This window comes from Pseudorca crassidens, chromosome 2 (genome assembly GCF_039906515.1).
Source record: "Pseudorca crassidens isolate mPseCra1 chromosome 2, mPseCra1.hap1, whole genome shotgun sequence".
Lineage (NCBI taxonomy): Eukaryota > Metazoa > Chordata > Mammalia > Artiodactyla > Delphinidae > Pseudorca > Pseudorca crassidens.
In genome coordinates this window covers 144,716,765-144,737,132 of record NC_090297.1, presented here as the reverse complement: position 1 = coordinate 144,737,132, position 20,368 = coordinate 144,716,765, and the positions used below count along the sequence as shown (strand labels likewise).

Here is a 20,368-nt window from a genome sequence, read left to right as displayed (position 1 = left end):
AATGGACATCCTAAAATAAAATAGCCTTTTTTGCTTCACAGAGTTACTTTTCACTCCAAACTGTTTGGATTTGTTTTTATTTTAATAATTCCTTTCCAATTTGTGCCAGGGGCTCTATAATATACCAAATCAATCAGTTTATAACTACAGCTATCAAAAGCCTATCTTTTAAGAATATAAAATACGGGAAGGTCTCAAAGTGAACTAGGGGAATTGGTGGTTTACAAAATTTGCTTCTTTTCAGACAATTCTGCCTTGAAACAGCACCAGAAACCTAAAATTAACATTGTAAAATTTCATTCTGAAAATAGCCACTTTAAAAGAAAAGAAAAGAAAAAAGATTTTTTCAATTTAAGAAAGAACTTTTTTTTTTTTTGGTCTTTAGTCTTTCAGATAACAAAACTCTAGACTGGAGTCAAGAGGTCCTGTCTAATCCAGTCATTTTACAGACAAAGAAACTTCCGTCTACAGAGATGATGACACTTGCCCAGGTCACAGGGCTAACTCTTTGGAGCCTACAGTGGAACCCAGGCTTTCCGTCAGCTCTTTCCATACCTGGTAGAAGGGCAAGAGGTCCTGCACACGTCCCCCACTACTCTCTAGCAATTCTTCCTAAGGCTTATGTTCCCAGATGTTGTCATGCCTGTGCACATCATGTACTGCGTACATCTGGGCATCAACCACAGTGGACACTGTAGATCTACACCGTTTTATGACAATGCCCTGGCCACTGGCAGAAGTGCTGTGCTGGGACAATAGCCCATGAAGCCAAGAGATCTTAGAGGGACACGAGTTGCCTGCCAATCACTTTCACCCCTGGAGCCCACATTACACACACACAAAAATCCCCCAAACTCATTTTTTTCCCTTTAAACTCTATCCCTCCTTTGAGTCAATGTCGACTTTAAAGAGAAAACGGCAAAACGAGCAAAGCAATTGAGAGATTTATTTTAAAAGAAAACTTCCAGGGAATGTGCCCTGCGCTTCACCTTGGGAGCTACTTCCAGCCCAAGTGCCCATATCATCAGTGTCTGCAATCCTGTGATCCCTGATGTCTAGAAATCATGACCCCGAAGCACTGAACAATCCCAAATCAAGAAAGAACAGTTAAATTACATGTAGTATACTGTGTTAAGAAAGTGTATTATTATTATATTTTATAATGGTTTTCCACCAGTATTGACATAGAAAAAAAGGGGGTTTTCTGGCTAACGAGAAAACTTCTATTCCCTGAGCATTCCAACTAACTGAGGGTGTATTATAGAGAGACTGCTGTTTCTAGACAATCAAGTTTAGCACTACCTAACTTGCCAAGAAGAATCTAAACCAATCAAAGGAAAAGATCTGCCCTCCTAACATTAAATGTGATTTTTTTCATTCTTAGAAACAATAAAAAAAGTCTGTATTACATAAAATTGCACATATATTAGAAAAAACAAATTATTAATTTCCAATCTTTCTATGCAATTGTTAGCTGCTCTTTGGGTCAATTAAACACTAAAACAATAAATTACGATTGCTTTAGCAGAGAATAGATAGGTAAACAGGTGAAATAATACGGCAGGATGTTTCCTTTCTGCTAGACTGCAGGCTCTCATAATCCATAACACTGGATGTTTCAGGGGACACTTCCAAGTCCAACTACGGGAGTACTCAGTTTCTACTACCCTGGGTAAACCTGGCACATACTGGTCAGAACTTCCAAAGGCCCAGCTCAGAATTAGAGGTCTATGTCAGGCAGCAAGTGATATATTTTGGTAGGAAAGCAGTCAAATTTACTAATTCAATGATCCCAATATGTGACTTTTCCTGAAAGAAAAAGAGAAGGCTCAGCAAAAATAAAAGTAATAATAGCAAAACAATGAAAGTGCTGAATAGGAGATGAAGGACTTGGTTTAAGAAGAAATAAGGGGAAAAAAATCTTTCTGGTTAGGAACCCAATGATTTCTCCAAGTAAATTTTTAAGAAAAGAAATGTTTTTTTCAGAATGTTCTATCACAGAAACCAATGAATAAACGGACTCCATATTCTAACTTTTGTACCTTTATCCATATGAAAAAGCAAACTATTTTCGCTAATTTGCTCAGTTCCTGGAAAGTCTGTAGTGCCTCTGTTGCACGGCTAAAACCGCGTGTAGGCATTTCGCTGCTGCTGCTGTTGTAACGGCTGCTGGACTTGCTGCTGCTGCAGGCGAATCTGCTGCGAATAAGGGTCTTCCAGGGATTTTACAAATATGGTGGTTCTGGGACCAGTCTTCCATACGATGCCGTTGGCGTCTTTCACGGAAGATTCCACTGTAATGTTGTGTGTGCCAAGGATAGCAAAGTTCAACAGGAATTGAGTACTGAAGTAATCATTATGAGGCTCAACCCTCTGCTCCATCTCATTGGTCATATTGTCAATGGGTATCTGGAATGAAAAAAATCGTTAAATAACAATAGCTAACGTTTCCTGAGTGCATGCTGTGAGCCAGGACCTGTTTTAAGTGGTATTTAAATCTTTGCAAACAACCAAAAGGTAGGTACTAATATTATCCTTCTTTCACGAACGAGGAAGCTGAGGTGGGGAGGTTAAGTAACTTCTCCAAGGTCATACAGCTAATGAGTGATGACGTTGGCATCTGATAACAAAACTCTAGACTGGAGTCAAGAGTCTGGCTAACTCCAGAGCCTGTACTCTTAATATCAGGTAACACTGCCTCCTCACTAGAAGGAGCCTGAGTAAAAGGAGCTTTCTCAGCCCCTCTGATGAGGCCTTTCTGCCTTGGGAAGCAGTTCAGAACATGCTACCCCAAATACGCGGCTGTGGCATAGCGATTATTTTGAGCTAAAGGCACTTGAAAAACAACAGGTACAGAAAGGGCTCTCTGACCTGCCCCTTTTTACCTAAAACATAAATCAGATTTTCCATGAGAAAGGTAAACCTCCCTGCACCAAAAAAGAGAAGACTATCACCAGAGACTGGGAATCGATGTTGAGATGGATCTGTACGAACCAACCTAAGAAAATAACCCGTATCTTCCACTAGTCTCCCCCAATGCCCCAACAGATCTCCTAGTCATTTTACTTACTGTCCCTAGCCCCAAACCCTCTGTCTTGCCATTTTGTCAGGAATTTATCATCTGTGTGACTAAAAGGTATCTAAGCTTTCTGTTCTGGTCACTTCTTTGGGTCTTCATCCTCCTGTGAAGACTCCCATATATATGTAAAATTCTAATAAAACTGGCATGCTTTTCTCCTGTTAATCTGCCTTAAGGTCAGTTCAATCTTAGGCCTAGCTGGAGACCCTAAGAGGGTAAAAGAGAAATTTATCCTCCCCTCTCCTTGTTCACCCAACCCCAACTCCAATTCCCATCTTTCTTTAACCTGTGAAGAGATATTCTAAAGAAACTGGATGCAACCACCTGTTTCAGTGAGTTTAAAATCTGAAAGACTAAAAAAGAACATAACGCTATGCAAATATATGGTTTTTCCCCTCCTAGCTAGTCTGATTTTATATTACTTAAGTAATGTAGTGATTCTTCCCTCCTTTAACAAATTAACTTTAGAACTTGCATGTTGCTTACTTAAAAATCAGTGTTTTGTTCAGATGGGCAGTACAACATATTATGAAACACAGATTTATGAATTCATTTATGTATTTAGCTAGATACTCATACCTTTGTCCTTCAAAGAACAGAGTAACACCTGCAGGTGTATCTCTTCTTGTACCCAAGATGAAGTATGTCAAGAGAGACACTTATTCTAAGAATGCATATACAGGTAATCAGAATGAATATTTGATTAGATTGCTCTATGTTTATGTGTGTATTTCTGTTGTGTAATTAATTATATAAATGTGCCCTGAAGCTTCGTGTCTCAATAAGCAGTTATCATGAGGTCAGTTTTCCAGAGACACTGATCTGTAACATTAATGAAATGAAGTCACCACAAATTCAAGATCTTAAAATTATTTATAAGTCCTTTTTTGTTTTTTGTTTGCACATTCAACTTCTGTAGGATTTTTATTTCTGTAAAGAATATGCACACCAAACAAGAACTTCCTTAAAAGGACCAGAAATAGGCCTAGTAGGCAACCTGATCACTCTGAACGCATGATGCATTTTAAGTTGCAAACTCACTGCAAGTAACATTACAAAGCAATCATGTACTACCTGGCTTATTACGTCAGCTTCTTGACTTTAACCAGTGCCTCCTGAGAGGTAAGTCAACAATGAGAAGACCAGTAGTACTTCTCGACTTGAATGGTTTTTTTAAAAACAGTAAAAATCACTATATACAAGGACAAAGAGAATCATGGTTACTGTTCTTTCAAACTCAAAATGAGCAGAGAGCTGCAGACAGGGATAAGCTGACTATGTAAGTTCTCCTTATGATCTTCTGTGACAAGAGAGATCACTGAAACATAAGAGAGTTGTACTAAATACAGTAAATGATTTTTTTCATTATTCACCAAATATCTACTGAGTGGCTACATAAGGTGCCATGCTTTGTGCCCTCGAAGTCAAAAGAGAGGGAGAGAATGAAGGCTGAGCCTTCTCAGAGTGGGTACAGAGCCCCGGAGAGAGAGAGAAAGTTACCAAAGTAAGGAAAGTAGTAATGGCTTAAACCAGACCTTCCCTTGGCCTTTTAGCCTAAAACCACCAAAGAGAATAAAATGCTCTCATTTTATATCTTTACTGATACCCCTTTCCTTGCTCTGGACCTCAGTTCAAGGGTGCCCACAAATAAACCCAGACATAACCAATTTGGACATTTAAACAACTCTGTTCATACAACTGTGCACTTGTTCACTTGTTCCATTTACTGTGAATAAACCACCAAGGGACTAGAAAGAAATGTCTAAAGAAAGGAACATTCTACATTTGGAACATTGGTGTTTCACAGGCACAGATTCAGAATCTTAGCTTTGGCTAACAAAGCAAGCGTGATTTTGGTTAACCTACCTCATGATTTCTCAAAGTAGCAAATTTCTAGGGTTAAACCCTTAACGAAAGATTTTACTTCATCTGATCACTGTATGTCAATATAGTATACTTTTTTTTTTTTTTTTTTTTTTGCGGTACGCGGGCCTCTCACTGCTGTGGCCTCTCCCGTTGCGGAGCACAGGCTCCGGACGCGCAGGCTCCACGGCCACGGCTCGCGGGCCCAGCCGCTCCGTGGCATGTGGGATCTTCCCAGACCGGGACATGAACCCGTGTCGCCTGCATCGGCAGGTGGGCTCTCAACCACTGCGCCACCAGGGAAGACCAATATAGTATACTTTTTTTGGAACATGCTAAAATTTACTTAAAACAAAGGAAAAATAAATAGATGTGTTCTTTTGGGGTCAGGGGGTTAGGGAGAAAGTTTTTCCCCACTCCTGATGCTTCCCTCCATGTGGAGGGACCTTTCATTAGATGAACAGTACTGGTCTCTAGGGGAGAAGGTGCATCCTACTGATTGGTAAGTTGTGGGGTGGGGACTGGGCCTGGGGAGCTAAGCACCTTCTCTCTCCCTTCTTCTTTGGGCTTCAGGGTACTGCTCCTCCCAGTTTTATAGGGGCAGGCTCTGTGTATACTGGCGGAGGCTGGTGGGAAAACTCAATTCAGAGCCACAAGGCTAGGCAGTCCTTGCTGCCAGGCACCTGAGCTAGGTTTCTCCCCAGCTCTAACAGTAGTGACACTCATATTTTGATCTCTGCCTGCCTGGATACTTTGTCTATCAACTGGTTCGGGCAGGGAAAAGAGAAGTGTTGTTTATCAGTCCCCTTACACCCTAATACGTACTTTTAACTTATGTCCATCTGATCCCTTGGGAGGTATAACTGCAATCTGCTTAACCATGAAAAACACTGGAAAACTTCCATCAATGAGTTGATAAAACCTGCATCACAACTCTGCCTCTTTTCTAAATTACCTTGTAGTCTTGTCCAGATTTACTCTGCAGTGTGGAAGAAACATTCAGACAGACAGACTGAATTTTGCGGAAGAGTCCTGGTTTAGATCCGTGCTGGACCACTCCCTCTACCTTCAGCGCCAGTTGCTGGTTATTCTGGACAGCAATGGGTTCAGCAGGGTTCCGGGGGGATGGTGACAGGGCAAGCTGGAAAGCCAACATTAAAATAAATGCTAACAACCAAAAGCAAGCTTCCTTACAACAAACATGTCTGTGCTAATTGTTGATTATAGATTAAAACATTACTTGTACACACACAGGCACACATACATACACACAGATACATACACACACAGACACACACACACACACCCGCAATGACCTGACCGTGCTGGGACAACCAGACAGATGTACCTTTAAAGTCAAGGGTTCCTTATCCCTAATGCCTCCTTTTAAATACCACTGTTTTGTGTGTGTTTTTTTTAAACCCCCAGCCCCAGTTCTGTTTGAGGGGAACAGAGGATTAGAGAATAGCAAGGGCACTGTTCTCCCAATTTCTGAGGTGGGGCATTTCTTTGACAATGAACCAACTCTAGTATGGAAATGCACTATATAAATTTTCATGTCCAGCTGCTGTCTCTATGGTCTTAGGTAATTTTAAATAAACTAAATTCAAATGTAAATGCATCTAGAATTCTAGGATTACATACGCTATCAAGTCAGCATGGTATAAAAGTCAATTTCCACACATAAACCAAATGACATTTTTAACCTCTCAGTTTTTCTTTAAAAACATATTAAGAATCCTAAATACCCTTTAATTAAAGAAAGCTCAAATCTTGCTTAAATAAAAATACGGAAGAAACTGGGTCTTTCTGATAATGTTGTTGAGCCAGTGAACCCTGGAGACATCTTACCTTAGGACTTCTTATCTATATAATCAATTTTCCTTGTTATTCAGGTCATTTTCAAATGGAATGCTCTATTATTTGTAATCAAAAACATTCAAATGGATGCAAAAGTGCACTGAAGACATTTACTGATCGGGATAATCCAGGGAATCTCTTACAAATGACAATTTCCCCCCTTTCCCAACAATTTCATTTTTTTTTTTTTTCAATTTCATTCTTTGAATCAAAATAGCTTTTGAATTTTGAGTGGCTTAAATATTTTAAAATACTGACTATACTCATTGCCCAGCTTCTCAAAATTTGTTATTTGTAGACAAAAGTGCTTTGGAGATAGGGCTGGTGATGTTTTACTGGACCTGATTCATTCCAAGTTGGGTTTAAATAGTTTGATCAGACATGGATTCAGCTCAAGATCCCTGTGGGCTACTATGATGAACAGCACCCAACTCATTCTTGAAGACAGGGACAGAGCTCAAGGTACCCAAATGCCTATCCCACTGCATTTGGCACTATGAGGAGAGAAAGGAGAGGAGAGGGTTTAACTCCCAAATCACTTGTTGAAGGGAGGAAAGGCTTACAACTGAAGAGTATAAGTTCTGTCTAAACCAAAGGTAAGATCCTGAAGCAGAGCTATGCCCCCTACAATCTTCAGAAGAAGGTATTAAACTATATTAAACCTGATTGTTCTTCCTATATTACCTTGATGCTGGTAGACTGCAGTTTCTGGAAAAAATATCTCTGAAATGAAAGAGGAACTTTCAGCAAAGAAATGATGGCATTGCAGAGACATGCTGTATGCTGGGGAAAAAAAAGAAAAACCAAATGAAAATAAATTTCCAAATTTCATCAACAAATAGTTACTTTCAGGAAGAAGTGTAAAAACTACAAACGCTCATAAAATTACTACAAAAGTACACACCAATCAGGTTAAGAGACATAACACTCAGGAACTATATACATTTATCAAATCACTCATGCCAAGGAGGACAATTACAGACTTTTACTTTATTCTGAAATATATTCAATAAAAAATGACAGAGAAAACCCACACTCCTCAAGACCAAGCAGTGTGCAGTCTGCGTTTCTATAGGGCTTAGAGCTACTAGATATATAGTTATTTTAGATACTAAAGTATAAAGTAACTATCACGTGACAAAATATGATAAAGAGCAGGTATATGGTAAAAAATCAGAGCAAAATATTGACATTTGAGGCTCGAGACCAAATCCCCGTGGAACCTTGGCTTGGAACTGCCTCATTCTTCATCCCATCTCTACCAGGTGGCCTCCCTGTTCATGTGGCCATGAGTCTCCAGAGATAGAGCAACGGTGAAAACTTACTGGAATTCAGATTACAGATTACCATATAGTCCAACTCTATAGATCGCTGAAACTTAAATAAAACACCTTCTTTCTAAAATCTATTTCACAAATTTAACTGAGTTTTGAAAATCCCAGCTTAACTGCAGAGGAATAGAACTACTCTAACGAATCTTTCGAGTCTTAGTGAAAGGGGTCATAGAACCAGAATTTAAGAATTCAAAGATTTTATTTATTTATTTGTTTATTTTCAACTACTTTCTTGAGGTACCACTGACATGCAAAAAGCTGGACATATTTAATGCATACTACTTAATCAGTTTGGAGATAAGTATACACCTGTGATACCATCAAAGCTATTTTAAAGATCACCCAGTTTAACCCTCAATTTTGCTGATGACACAGGTCACCCAGACAACTAATGGAACAAGCTGGGACTGGAACCTAGGTCACCTGACTAGGTCACTCAGTGATTTTGTTTTATTTCACCAATGATTTGCAAACTTAATAGAAAAAAAAATTACAGTACTGGAACACCTGTAACTTTGGGTGACCCAGAACCATTCCTGCTTGGTCTACCATCCCCTCCTCAGTCTACTCCTCTCTCAGTGGCCCCCAAAATGCCACAGGCTGAAAACTGTTCCACTATACAGTGCTGTCTGTCCTTTTAAGTTCCTGCTTCCAAGCAGGGTATCACCTAGTGCCTCTGCTATAAACATTTTTAAAAAGTAGGGCATTAAGGCTAAAAGCCAGAAGAATCCATTCCTCATTGGTTTCAGATTACTGAACATTCTGTGCCTGACAGACTCCTAATATAAATGCCAGGTCTATTACTTGAGATTACCACAACACGGATTTAGAGACACTGGGTCTACTCAGGTTTAACTGCTAAAACGGCACTATTCATCTTCTTGCCACAAGGGATCTGAGATGCGTTTGCCTGGACATCCTACTTGTGGTGGAACCTTTGATGCCACAACAGTATTTAAGGAGAGAAACATCTTTAAAGAATGGATTTAGAGGAGCACAAGTGACCTCAGGCTGTTCCCGGGCAAAAAGGTACCATTTTCCCTTTTAAAAGAATAGATGCGGATTTTGCAATTCCCCACTGGGAAAGCAGGACTGCCTCTGAGACCACTAGCCCCTTGGGCACACTTCAACACGTATGTTAGTTGCAGATTACTATCAAAGTACCAGTCAGGAGATGTGAAATCACATATCATGATTAGTAAACCGGTAAGAGGACTATCCCATCATGAATACTCCCTTCATTGCCAAACCGAATACTTTTCAGCCTTTGTATTTTTTGACACTTCTGTGGCACCTGATAATGCTCTCCTTCCATGAAATTCCACTTAATGGCCCCTGCCCTCACTTCTGATTCTTCCCTGCTCCATCTTCTTTCCTAAGATTCTCTTCCTTTGTATGTTCCTTCAGTGTTGATGCTCTCCTTAGTCCGTTTGTCTTCTCAGTCTGTTTGTTCTTCACAGGCAGTTTTCTTCACTCCCAGGACTTTAAGAACCTATATGCTCATGACACCTCAACTTTACATGCATTCCAGCCTGTCTCCTTCTGACACCAAACCTGTTATCTAACTGCCAATGTTTAACATGTTTAAAAATGAAACCACCTTCTTCCACTATCCCTCTGTATTCTGTCTCAGTCAAGGATCAACCATTTGTGCACCTGGTCACCTAAGCTGGAAACCCAGAGGTCATGTCTCCATCCTCTCACATCTAATTTAAAGAAAACAAAAAACAAACAAAAAACCAAAACCAAGCCTTGAAAATATTACACCTAAATAATCTTTCTTATGTATCTGTTCTTCTCATTCTTGCTCCCACTTTATCAATTTGGCCCCTACCTTGGATTACTGCAGAAGTCTTGTAACCACTCTTCTTTCCTTTAATTTCATGGCTTCCAGGCCATTACCTGTTCTGTTTCTACATAATAGTGTACAGTCTTAGCTTAACCACTTCTCTCCCACACCCATTTAAAATGCCTAAAGAGTGCCCCCATTGTCTACGGGATAAAGTCCAAACTCCTTAAGACTGTGTTAAAAGCCTTTTGTCATCTGGCCTCCACTGACCTCTCTAGTCCCGAGCCTGCACATTATGCTGCAGCAATAACACACTGTTCCCGGAAGACATCATGCTATCTCATGCCTCCGCTTTTTAAAATAAATTTATTTATTTATTTATGGCTGTGTTGGACCTTCATGGCTGCTTTGGATCTTTGTTGCTGCACGCGGGCTTTCTCTAATTGCGGCGAGCGGGGATTACTCTTCGCTGCAGTACGCGGGCTTCTCATTGAAGTGGTTTCTCTTGTTGCGGAGCATGGGCTCTAGGTTTGCGGGCTTCAGTAGTTGTGGAACGTAGGCTCAGGAGTTGTAGCTCGCAGGCTCTAGAGCGCAGGCCCAGTAGCTGTGGTGCACGGGCTTAGTTGCTCTGCAGCATGTGGGATCTTCCTGGACCAGGGCTCAAACCCATGTCCCCTGCTTTGGCAGGTGGATTCTTAACCACTGTGCCACCAGGGAAGTCCTCATGCCTCTGCTTTTGAACATGTTGTTCCCTGCCTGAAATTCTCTACCCCTCCTTATCTGCCTCAAAAACTCATATGCAAATACCTCTTCTCTCTGATGTGCACCCTCACCCCATTTCCCCTATCCTTTGACATGAATTACTTTCTCTTTTGTGCTACAACTCTACTTTGTGCAGACCTCTATTATTGCACATATATTATATTGTATTTGTTTACAAAATCTTTCTTATCAGACTATGGACAACTTGAGGGAAGAGCCTCTTTGTAATTTTTCTATTCACAGGATTCAATAAATGCTTGTTAAACTGAATTTTGGGTTCAGAAAGTATCAAATCTATAAAATACAATTTGGAAAGGGGGAAAAGGGAATCAACATTTATTAACCACTCCTTATATGCCAGGCCAGGCACTGTGCCAGGCATTAGGCATTATTCCATTTAAACTTCACAAAAACCCTATGAGGTAGGTATTTTTCCATATCATAGAAAAGGGTATTAGAAATTTGTCTAAAATCACGCCTGCTGAGTGGTAGAGGTAGAATCTGACCCTAGGGCTCTTTTCTCTGTATTGCGTACCTACTGGGCAGAAAATTCCCATTCTTTCCATTAGACGCAGTGGATTGAACTCTGTCAAACTCAAGGTACTATCTGGCATCTATTTAATTTCCTAGGGTGGAGCTTAGAGGAAATACATGTAAATAATTTAATCAATGTCTCACATAAATATGTCTACTTCCTACAAAGATAATCTTTACAGTCTTCCTTAGCAATCAATCTCAGTATCAAACAGCTACCTGTGTCATTTCAATTCAGCAAATATGTACTGACAATCTTACGTGGAAAGCAGTGTGCAAATGAAAGTATCTAACCTTAAAATCTAATTTAACTCTTTAATGACACATCCTGTCAATTTCTTCTAGAACACCTGATAAATGGTGAGTTCAGAATGAGAACAGCAGGAGGCAGAAGAGAGCTACAGGAAATACCAGTATCCAATGTGTAGGCAGGGCAAGAGAAACTCTCCAAGGTGTAAAGTTCAAAGACAGTGCTATGCACTGAATGTGATGTCGTCTCTAAATTCACATGTTGAAGCCCTAACTCCCAATGTGTTGAAATTTGGAGGAGGGCCTTTGGGAGGTCATTAAGTTTAGATGAGGACATGAGGGGGGGACCCCTGTGATGGGATCAGTGCCCTTATAAGAGAAAGGAGAGAAAAGAGGCCCTCTCTCTCCAACACGTGAGGACACAGCGAGAAAGCAGCAGCTGGCAAGCCAGCAAGAGACCCCACACCACAAAACAAACTGTTTGGCACCCTGAGTCTGGACTTCCCAGACTCTAGAATTTTAAGAAATGTCTGTTGTTTAAGCCACTATGTCTATTTTATTATAGGAATCTGAGCTCAATACAACACTGGAGAATGGCCAGAAAGGGAGGAGGAAATCTGGGTGAGAGTGTCAGTCTGTCCTGTGACTGGGAAGTCAGGGGATAAACAGCAGATGTTCAACAGTGCCAAAGGTAGCAGATTCAGTAGGCTAAGTGGACATGAGTATTAAAGGACAGCAGTAGCATCACCTGGCAGGAACTGATTTACTGATAGTCAGAAAATAAGCCCAGTTCTTTCTATTTTAATTGGCCAATAGTTTTCAACCCTGGTGGCATGACAGAATCACCTGGGAGCTTTTAAAAATACTAAGGTCTGGGCCTCGCAGAGATTCAAAGATAACTGGCCTGGGTGGGGCCTGGATATTGATGTTTTTTTTTTAAATAGCTTCCAAAGTGATTCTAATGTGTAGCCAAGGTTGAGAACAATTGCAACTTTAGTTAAACTGTTAAAAAAGGGAAAAAAAAGTTTTATCTGCATTCTGGTAGAGCAGAGTTGACATGTTAGTGTGACTATGTAGCAGCTACAGATGTGCTAAGTGCTTTCATGGATCATCTCATTTCAACCTCACAACAATACTATGATGTAGGTACTGTACTAACCCTGTTACAAAACAGGCACAGAGGGGGGCTTCCCTGGTGGCGCAGTGGTTGAGAGTCCGCCTGCCGATGCAGGGGACACGGGTTCGTGCCTTGGTCCGGGAGGATCTCACACACCGCGGAGCGGCTGGGCCCGTGAGCCATGGCTGCTGAGCCTGTGCTCCACAACGGAAGAGGCCACAACAGTGAGAGGTCCGCGTACCGCAAAAGAAAACAAACAAACAAACAAAAAACAGGCACAGAGGAAACAGTCATAGAGAGGTTAATGTGTTGAAGTCACACACAGTAAGTGCCAGAGACAGATAAAAACTCACTTCCACATAATAAAACTCAATAAAACAAATGTGACTTGCCATGTAAGAAACAGGGGTATATTTCCGATTGAGTGATTCCACCTCCTCCAAGACATGATTATATACAGACATCATTCTTCTCTCATATTCACTATCAGCATGGGCTGCTCCTGTAGATCCATATTCCTGGAAACTGAAGTCAAAAATTAATATCAATCAATCAACCAAGATAGTAACTTTTTTTTTTTTTTTTTTGCGGTACGCAGGCCTCTCACTGTTGTGGCCTCTCCCGTTGCAGAGCACAGGCTCCAGACGTGCAGGCTCAGTGGCCATGGCTCACGGGCCTAGCCGCTCCGCAGCATGTGGGATCTTCCTGGACCGGGGCACGAACCCATGTCCCCTGCATCGGCAGGCAGACTCTCAACCACTGCGCCACCAGGGAAGCCCAACAGTAACTAATTTAATGTCAAAATGTGTCAGGTACTTTCCACACTGTCTCATTTAATCTTTAAAATAATGAAGTAGGCACTGTTATTTCCATTTCACAGATGAGAAAACTGAGGCTTGGAGATGTTAAGTAATTCGCCTTCAGTCACACAACTAGTAAGCGACAAGCTAGAATTCAAATCCAGACCTGACTTCAAATTATACAAGTCTTAATCACTTTGGTTGTTAGCTAGTATAAAAATGTTTAATTAAACCTTGTCCCTGCCATGAGGGGAAAGAGACATAAGGCATTTGAAAATGTAAACTATCAATAAAGTCAGCAGACAAGTGCCAAATAACCAGTAAAGATATGCAAGTAATCAGAATATAGAGGGAGCTGAGGAATACCACAGAAGAGATCGGTCTTGGACAAATCACTATGCAAGTAGCATGGATAAGATTTGAAGAGATGGAAAGTTCGGAGGGCATTCATAACTGGAGAAATGGCATGAATCTAAAGCAAGCAGGTGAAATGCACAAGAATGTTCAGCAGAGAACTAGCATATAGAGCATGCTGGAAGAAGTTTTACCTAGATTTCTTTTTTTTCTACTGCCTCAAACCCAAAGACATTTCTGAAAGTATTTCTAAATGGGAAAAGGTGGCAAAGTCCTACATTCTAACTAAACTTCAAGAGGGCTATTTGAAAATGCAATATAGGTAACTTAACTATGTTGGGTTAACACTATTCTTACTATTCCCTTATTATCCTTTTAACGGCTACTATGTGCAAGGTACTTCAGCTGGGTACTTTACATAGGTTTTCATTTAACCATTACAACCACTCTAAGAGACAGGCATTATTACTTACCTATAGTTTATGCATATGTGGCTCAGGGAGACGAAAGAACATGTCTATATTCATACTCACTCCTAGCTGTATGTACACGTGTATCTGCCTGGCTCCAAAGCTTTGTTCCCTACTCTGTACTATATCTTAAGTTCTATTAAGACAAGAACTGAACCTCATTTAGTGATAGACTTTAAGGAAAACTATACCACACAATAAAGCATAAAGATTTAAAAGTCTCTGACAAAGTGACCTGCAAATAAAAGGGTATAAAATCAGAATATACTGTTCCACCTTCTACAAAAGGAGTATTCCTTTATTTATTTTTAATAAACTTTATTGAGATATGTTACAAAATCGCAAAAATGTACCCTTCCTAGTCAATCCCTACTTGTGGCCCCCAGCAACCAGATTAGCTTTCTATCACTGTAAATGAGATGTTTCCTAATACTGGATATAAATAATCATACTATATGTAATATTTTGTGTCTGGTTTCCTTTACAGCACAACATTTTTGAGTCATTAATGTGTTTTGTGTATTTCAACAGGTCATCCATCTATATTGCTGAGTAATATTCCACTGTATGAACATACTACAATTTATCTACCCACTCACCTGTTGACACATTTGGCTCTTTCCAGATTTTGTTGTTACAAATAAAGCTGCTAAGAAAATCTGTGTACAGGTCTCTGTGGAAATATGTTTTCATTTCTCTTAAGTAAGTAGAAATAGAACTGGTGGTCATATGGTAATTGCCAAACAGTTTTCCAAAGCGGCTGAATCATTTTGCAGTCCCCAAAATGTATGAATTCAAGCTCTTCCACATCTAATATTTGGTATTAAAGGGCTTTTTAACTTTAGCAATTCTAGTGGGTGTTAGTTGTATCTCACTGTGATTTTAATTTGTATTTTTCTGATGCCTAATGATGTTAAGCATCTTTTCATGTGCTTATTGGAATTAACATATCTTCTCTGTTGAAGTGTCTGTTCAAATCTCTTGTCAATTCTTAAAAATTGGGTTACCTTGAGTTGTATGGTTTTCTTAATATTCTGATAGAATATGTTTGAGAATATTTCACCCTGCAACCAATCTTTTCATTTTCTTAATGGCATCTTTCAGAGAGCAGAAGTTAAAATTTTTAAATCCAATTAAACAATTTTTTTCTGTACAGTAACTGCTGCTTGTGTCCTGAAAAAATCCTTGCTGATCTCAAGGTCATGAAGATTTTCTCCCAAGTAGTATTCTAGAAAGTTTGGAATTTTATCTTTTACAGTTTGATCTGTGATACACTTGGAATTAATTTTTATGTATGGTGTGAGGTAAGGTCAAGATTCTTTCCCCCCTATACAGCGTGTTCCAGCACAATCTGTTGAAAAAAACAGATTGTCATCTTTGTCAAAAATCAAGTAATACTCCTGTGTAACTATTTTGGTCTCTCCATTCTACCCTCAAGCCAATATCACATTGTCTTAATTACTGGAACTTTATACTAAGTCTTGAAATCTTTAGCAAGTCCTCTAGTTTTTTCCCTTTATTTTACAATATGGTGAATTACACTGATTGGTTTTCTAATATCAAACCTAGAATTTCCGGAATAAACCCTACTTGGTTTTAATGTATTATCCTTTAGAGTTTTGTTAGGTTCAATTTGTACATGTTTTGTTAAAGATTTTTAAGTCTATGTAGAATATGTGAATTTTTCCTGTTCACCTCCACTATCACATTTATTGGCACAAAGTTATTTATTCCTTTAATATGCTTTTAATATCTATGGGATTTGTGATGGTACTCATTTCATTTCTAATATTGGTAATTTATGCTCTGTTATTTCCTTGTGCAGAATAGCTAGTTTTATCAACTTTATTGATCTTTTCAAAGAGCCAGCTTTTGGTTTCATTGACTTTCTCTACTGTTTATTTATAATTCACTGATCAGCATTCTCATCTTTACTATTTCTTTCCTTCTAATTACTTTGAGTTTAATTTGCTCTTTTTCTTGCTTTAATATGATAGAAACTAATGTTATTACTTTTAAACTTTCTTTTGTGTATGTATGCATTTAAAGTTATAAATTTTCCTCTAAGCTCTGTTTTAACTGCATCACACAAGTTTTGATATGTCGTGTTCTCATTTTCATTCAGTTTAACTTACTTTCTAATTTCCCTTGTGAATTTTTGACCAATTGGAATGTTTAGAAGTCTTGTTTAATTCCTAAACATTTAGGGATTTTCCAGAGATGATTTTCTAATTTAATTCTATCAGATAACATATTCTACGTAGTTTCAACGCTTTTACATTTACTAAGAATTGTTTTGTAGCTCAGCATATGGTTTACTTTGGTAATTTTTCCAAATGCGCTTGGAAAGAATGTGTATGCTGCTGTTAGTATGGCATACAGGTCAATTAGGTCAAGTTGGCTGGTAGTGTTATTCAAGTCCTCTATATCCTAAGAAATCTTCTGCAAGTTGTTCTAGTAATTATTTCAGAGGGGAGTGTTGAAAACTCCAACCATAATTGTGGATTTATTTCTCCTTTCAGTTGTCAGTTTTTGCTTCGTATATTTGGAAGATCTGTTACTAAATATATAAATGTTTAGAATTATGTCTTTTTGATGAACTGATCCCCTATTATGGTAAAATGTAGCTCTTTATCAAGTCTTTGTCCTAAAGTCCACTTTGTATGATACTGTCACGCCAGCTTTTAGGGTTCCTTTTCCATCCTTTTGTTTACTTTTAATATATTTGTATCTTTGTATTTTAAGTGGGTTCACACATATGGTCACCTTATCTTTGATAAAGGAGGCAGGAATATACAATGGAGAAAAGACAGCCTATTCAATAAGTGGTGCTGGGAAAACTGGACAGCTACATATAAAAGAATGAAATTAGACCACTTCCTAACACCATACACAAAAATAAACTCAAAATGGATTAGAGACCTAAATGTAAGGCCAGACACTCAAACTCTTAGAGGAAAACATAGGCAGAACACTCTATGACATAAATCACAGCAAGATCCTTTTTGACCCACCCCCTAGAGTAATGGAAATAAAAACAAAAATAAACAAATGAGACCTAATGAAACTTAGAAGCTTTTGCACAGCAAAGAAATCCATAAACAAGACAAAAAAGACAACCCTCAGAATGGGAGAAAATATTTGCAAATGAAGCAACTGACAAAGGATTATCTCCAAAATATACAAGCAGCTCCCGCAGTTCAATATCAAAAAAACAAACAACCCAATCCAAAAATGGGTGGAAGACCTAAATAGACAATTCTCCAAAGACGATACACAGATTGCCAATAAACACATGAAAGGATGCTCAACATCACTAATCATTAGAGAAATGCAAATCAAAACCACAAGGAGGACTACTGGGCATATACCCAGAGAAAACCATAATTCAAAAAAACACATGCACCCCAACGTTCACTGCAGCACTATTTACAATAGCCAGGTCATGGAAGCAACCTAAATGCCCATCGACAGACAAATGGATAAAGAAGTTGTGGTACATATATACAATGGAATATTACTCAGCCATAGAAAGGAACGAAACTGAGTCATTTGTTGAGACGTGGATGGATCTAGAGACTGTCATACAAAGTGAAGTAAGTCAGAAAGAGAAAAACAAATATCGTATATTAACGCATGTATGTGGTACCTAGAAAAATGGTACAGATGAACCGGTTTGAAGGGCAGAAGTTGAGACACAGATGTAGAGAACAAACGTATGGACACCAAGTGGGGAAAACCCCGAGGGGTGGGGATGGTGGTGTGCTGAATTGGGCGATTGGGGTTGACATGTGTACACTGATGTGTAGAAAATTGATGACTAATAAGAATCTGCTGTATAAATAAAAATAATTTAAAAAAGCAGATGATTAATACTTAAAAAAAAAAAAAAAACACAAGGAGGTATCACCTCACACCAGTCAGAATGGCCATCATCCAAAAATCTACAAACAATAAATGCTGGAGAGGGCAGGGAGAAAAGGGAACCCTCTTGCACTGTTGGTGGGAATGTAAATTGATATAGCCACTATGGAGAACAACACGGAGGTTCCTAAAAAACTAAAAATAGAACTACCATATGACCCAGCAATCCCACTACTGGGCATATACCCTGAGAAAACCATAATTCAAAAAGGGACATGTACCACAATGTTCACTGCAGTACTATTTACAATAGCCAGGACATGGAAGCAACCTAAGTGTCCATCGACAGATGAATGGATAAAGAAGATGTGGCACATATATATAATGGAATATTACTCAGCCATAAAAAGAAACAAAATTGAGTTATTTGTAGTGAGGTGGATGGACCTAGAGTCTGTCATACAGAGTGAAATAAGTCAGAAAGAGAAAAACAAATACCGTATGCTAACACATATATATGGAATCTAAAAAAAAATGGTTCTGATGAACCTAGGGGTTAGGACAGGAATAAAGACGCAGACAAAGAGAATGCACTTGAGGACATGGGGAGGGGGAAGGGTAAGCTGGGACGAAGTAAGAGAGTAGCATTGACATATATACACTACCAAATGTAATATAGATAGCTAGTGGGAAGCAGCTGCATAGCACAGGGAGATCAGCTCGGTGCTTTGTGACCACCTAGAGGGGTGGGATAGGGAGGGTGGGAGGGAGACACAAGAGGAAGGGGATATGGGGATATATGTATACATATGGCTGATTCACTTTTTTAAACAGGAGAAACTAACACAACATTGTAAAGCAATTATACTCCATTAAAGATGTTAAAGAAATAAAAAATAAAATAAGCAGCCCACAAAACCTCATAATAAACCTATGAATTAAGACGAGATATAAATAAATAAATAAATGATAAAGTGGGTTACTTGTGGTAAGCTTATACTTTGGGTTTTGCTTTTTTAGCTGTCTGATAATCTCTTTACTTAGAGTAAGACTATCTACATTTATTGTAATAACTGGTATGACTGGGTATAAATATACCATTTTGTGATTTGTTTTCTATTTTCATCTGTTCAGTTTTTTTTTCCCTCTCTTCCCCTGCCTTCTTTTGGATTAACTGAGGTTTTTTTTAAAGTATTCCATTTTACCTCCTCTATTGGCTTATTTATTTTCTAGTGGTTGCTCTAGCGTTTACTCATCTTCATCCTCCATTACCACAAGTTATCTTCAAATAATATACACTTGATGTAAAATGTAAGACTCTTACTACTGTATTAATTCCAACCCCACCCCCGTCATTCGTCTCACGTCACACATTTTACTTCTACGTGTTATAAACTCCCAAATGCATTGTTATTTTTTTCTAAATGGGCAATATTTTTTTAAAAAAGTAAAAAATGAGGAAAGTCTTTTTTATTTACTCACATATTTACCATTCCTAGTGTTCTTCTTTGTAGATCTGAATTTACATCTCAAATAATTTTTCTTCAGCCTGAAGAACTTCCTTTAACATTTCTTATAGTACAGGTCTAGGTCTGCTGGTAACAAATTTTCTCAGATTTTGTCTGAAAATGTCTTTATTTAGTCTTAATTATTCAACGGTATTTTTACTGAATATAGAATACTAAGTTACTTTTTTTTTCTTTCAGGACTTTAAAGATGTTGCTTCACCTGTCTTCTGGCTTGCATTATTTCTGATAAGAATTAGTAAAAAATTCTTATTTTTATTCCCTTCTACATAGTCTTTTTTCTTTGGCTGCTTTATATTTTTCTTTATTACTGGTTTTCAGCAATTTGATCATCATGTGTGCCTTGTGATTTTCTTTATGTTTATGCCACTCTGGGTTCGTTAAGCTTCTTGGAGTTGTGGGTTTATATTTTTAATTAAACATGAACATTTTTCAGCCACTTAAAATATTTTTCTGTCCCTTGTTCCCCTCCTTCTAAGATTTCCAGTTACTTGTATAGTAGTACAAATGACACTGTCTCACTGGCAATTTTAACTTTGTTCCGTTTTTCAGTCTTTTTTCTTTCACTGTCCAATTCGGATAATTTCTATTGCTATGTCTTTAAGTTCACTAATCTTTTCTTTTGCTGTATTTAACCTACTGTTAAACCCAACCTAATCAACCTTGAATTCTATGTTCATCAAAACTATCTTTCAAAAATAAAGGCAAAATCAAGATATTTCATTTTTATGCTCTAGAAGTTCCATTTTCTTTTTAAACCTTTAAAT

General features: G+C 38.6%; 1 protein-coding gene across 3 annotated transcripts in view; it reads right to left on the bottom strand.

The window, feature by feature from the left end:
- Positions 1-926: 926 nt before the first annotated feature.
- Positions 927-20,368, bottom strand: part of INTS7 (integrator complex subunit 7) — a 92,390-nt gene continuing 72,948 nt past the window's right edge. For all 3 annotated transcript variants that reach the window (XM_067729026.1, XM_067729028.1, XM_067729027.1), the window contains 4 exons: positions 12,980-13,112; positions 7,487-7,585; positions 5,898-6,083; positions 927-2,409 (listed from right to left, as the gene is read on the bottom strand). In XM_067729026.1, the coding sequence (XP_067585127.1) occupies positions 2,122-2,409; positions 5,898-6,083; positions 7,487-7,585; positions 12,980-13,112 (706 nt within the window). In that variant the 3' untranslated portion in view covers positions 927-2,121. The remainder of the gene's footprint in view (positions 2,410-5,897; positions 6,084-7,486; positions 7,586-12,979; positions 13,113-20,368) is intronic.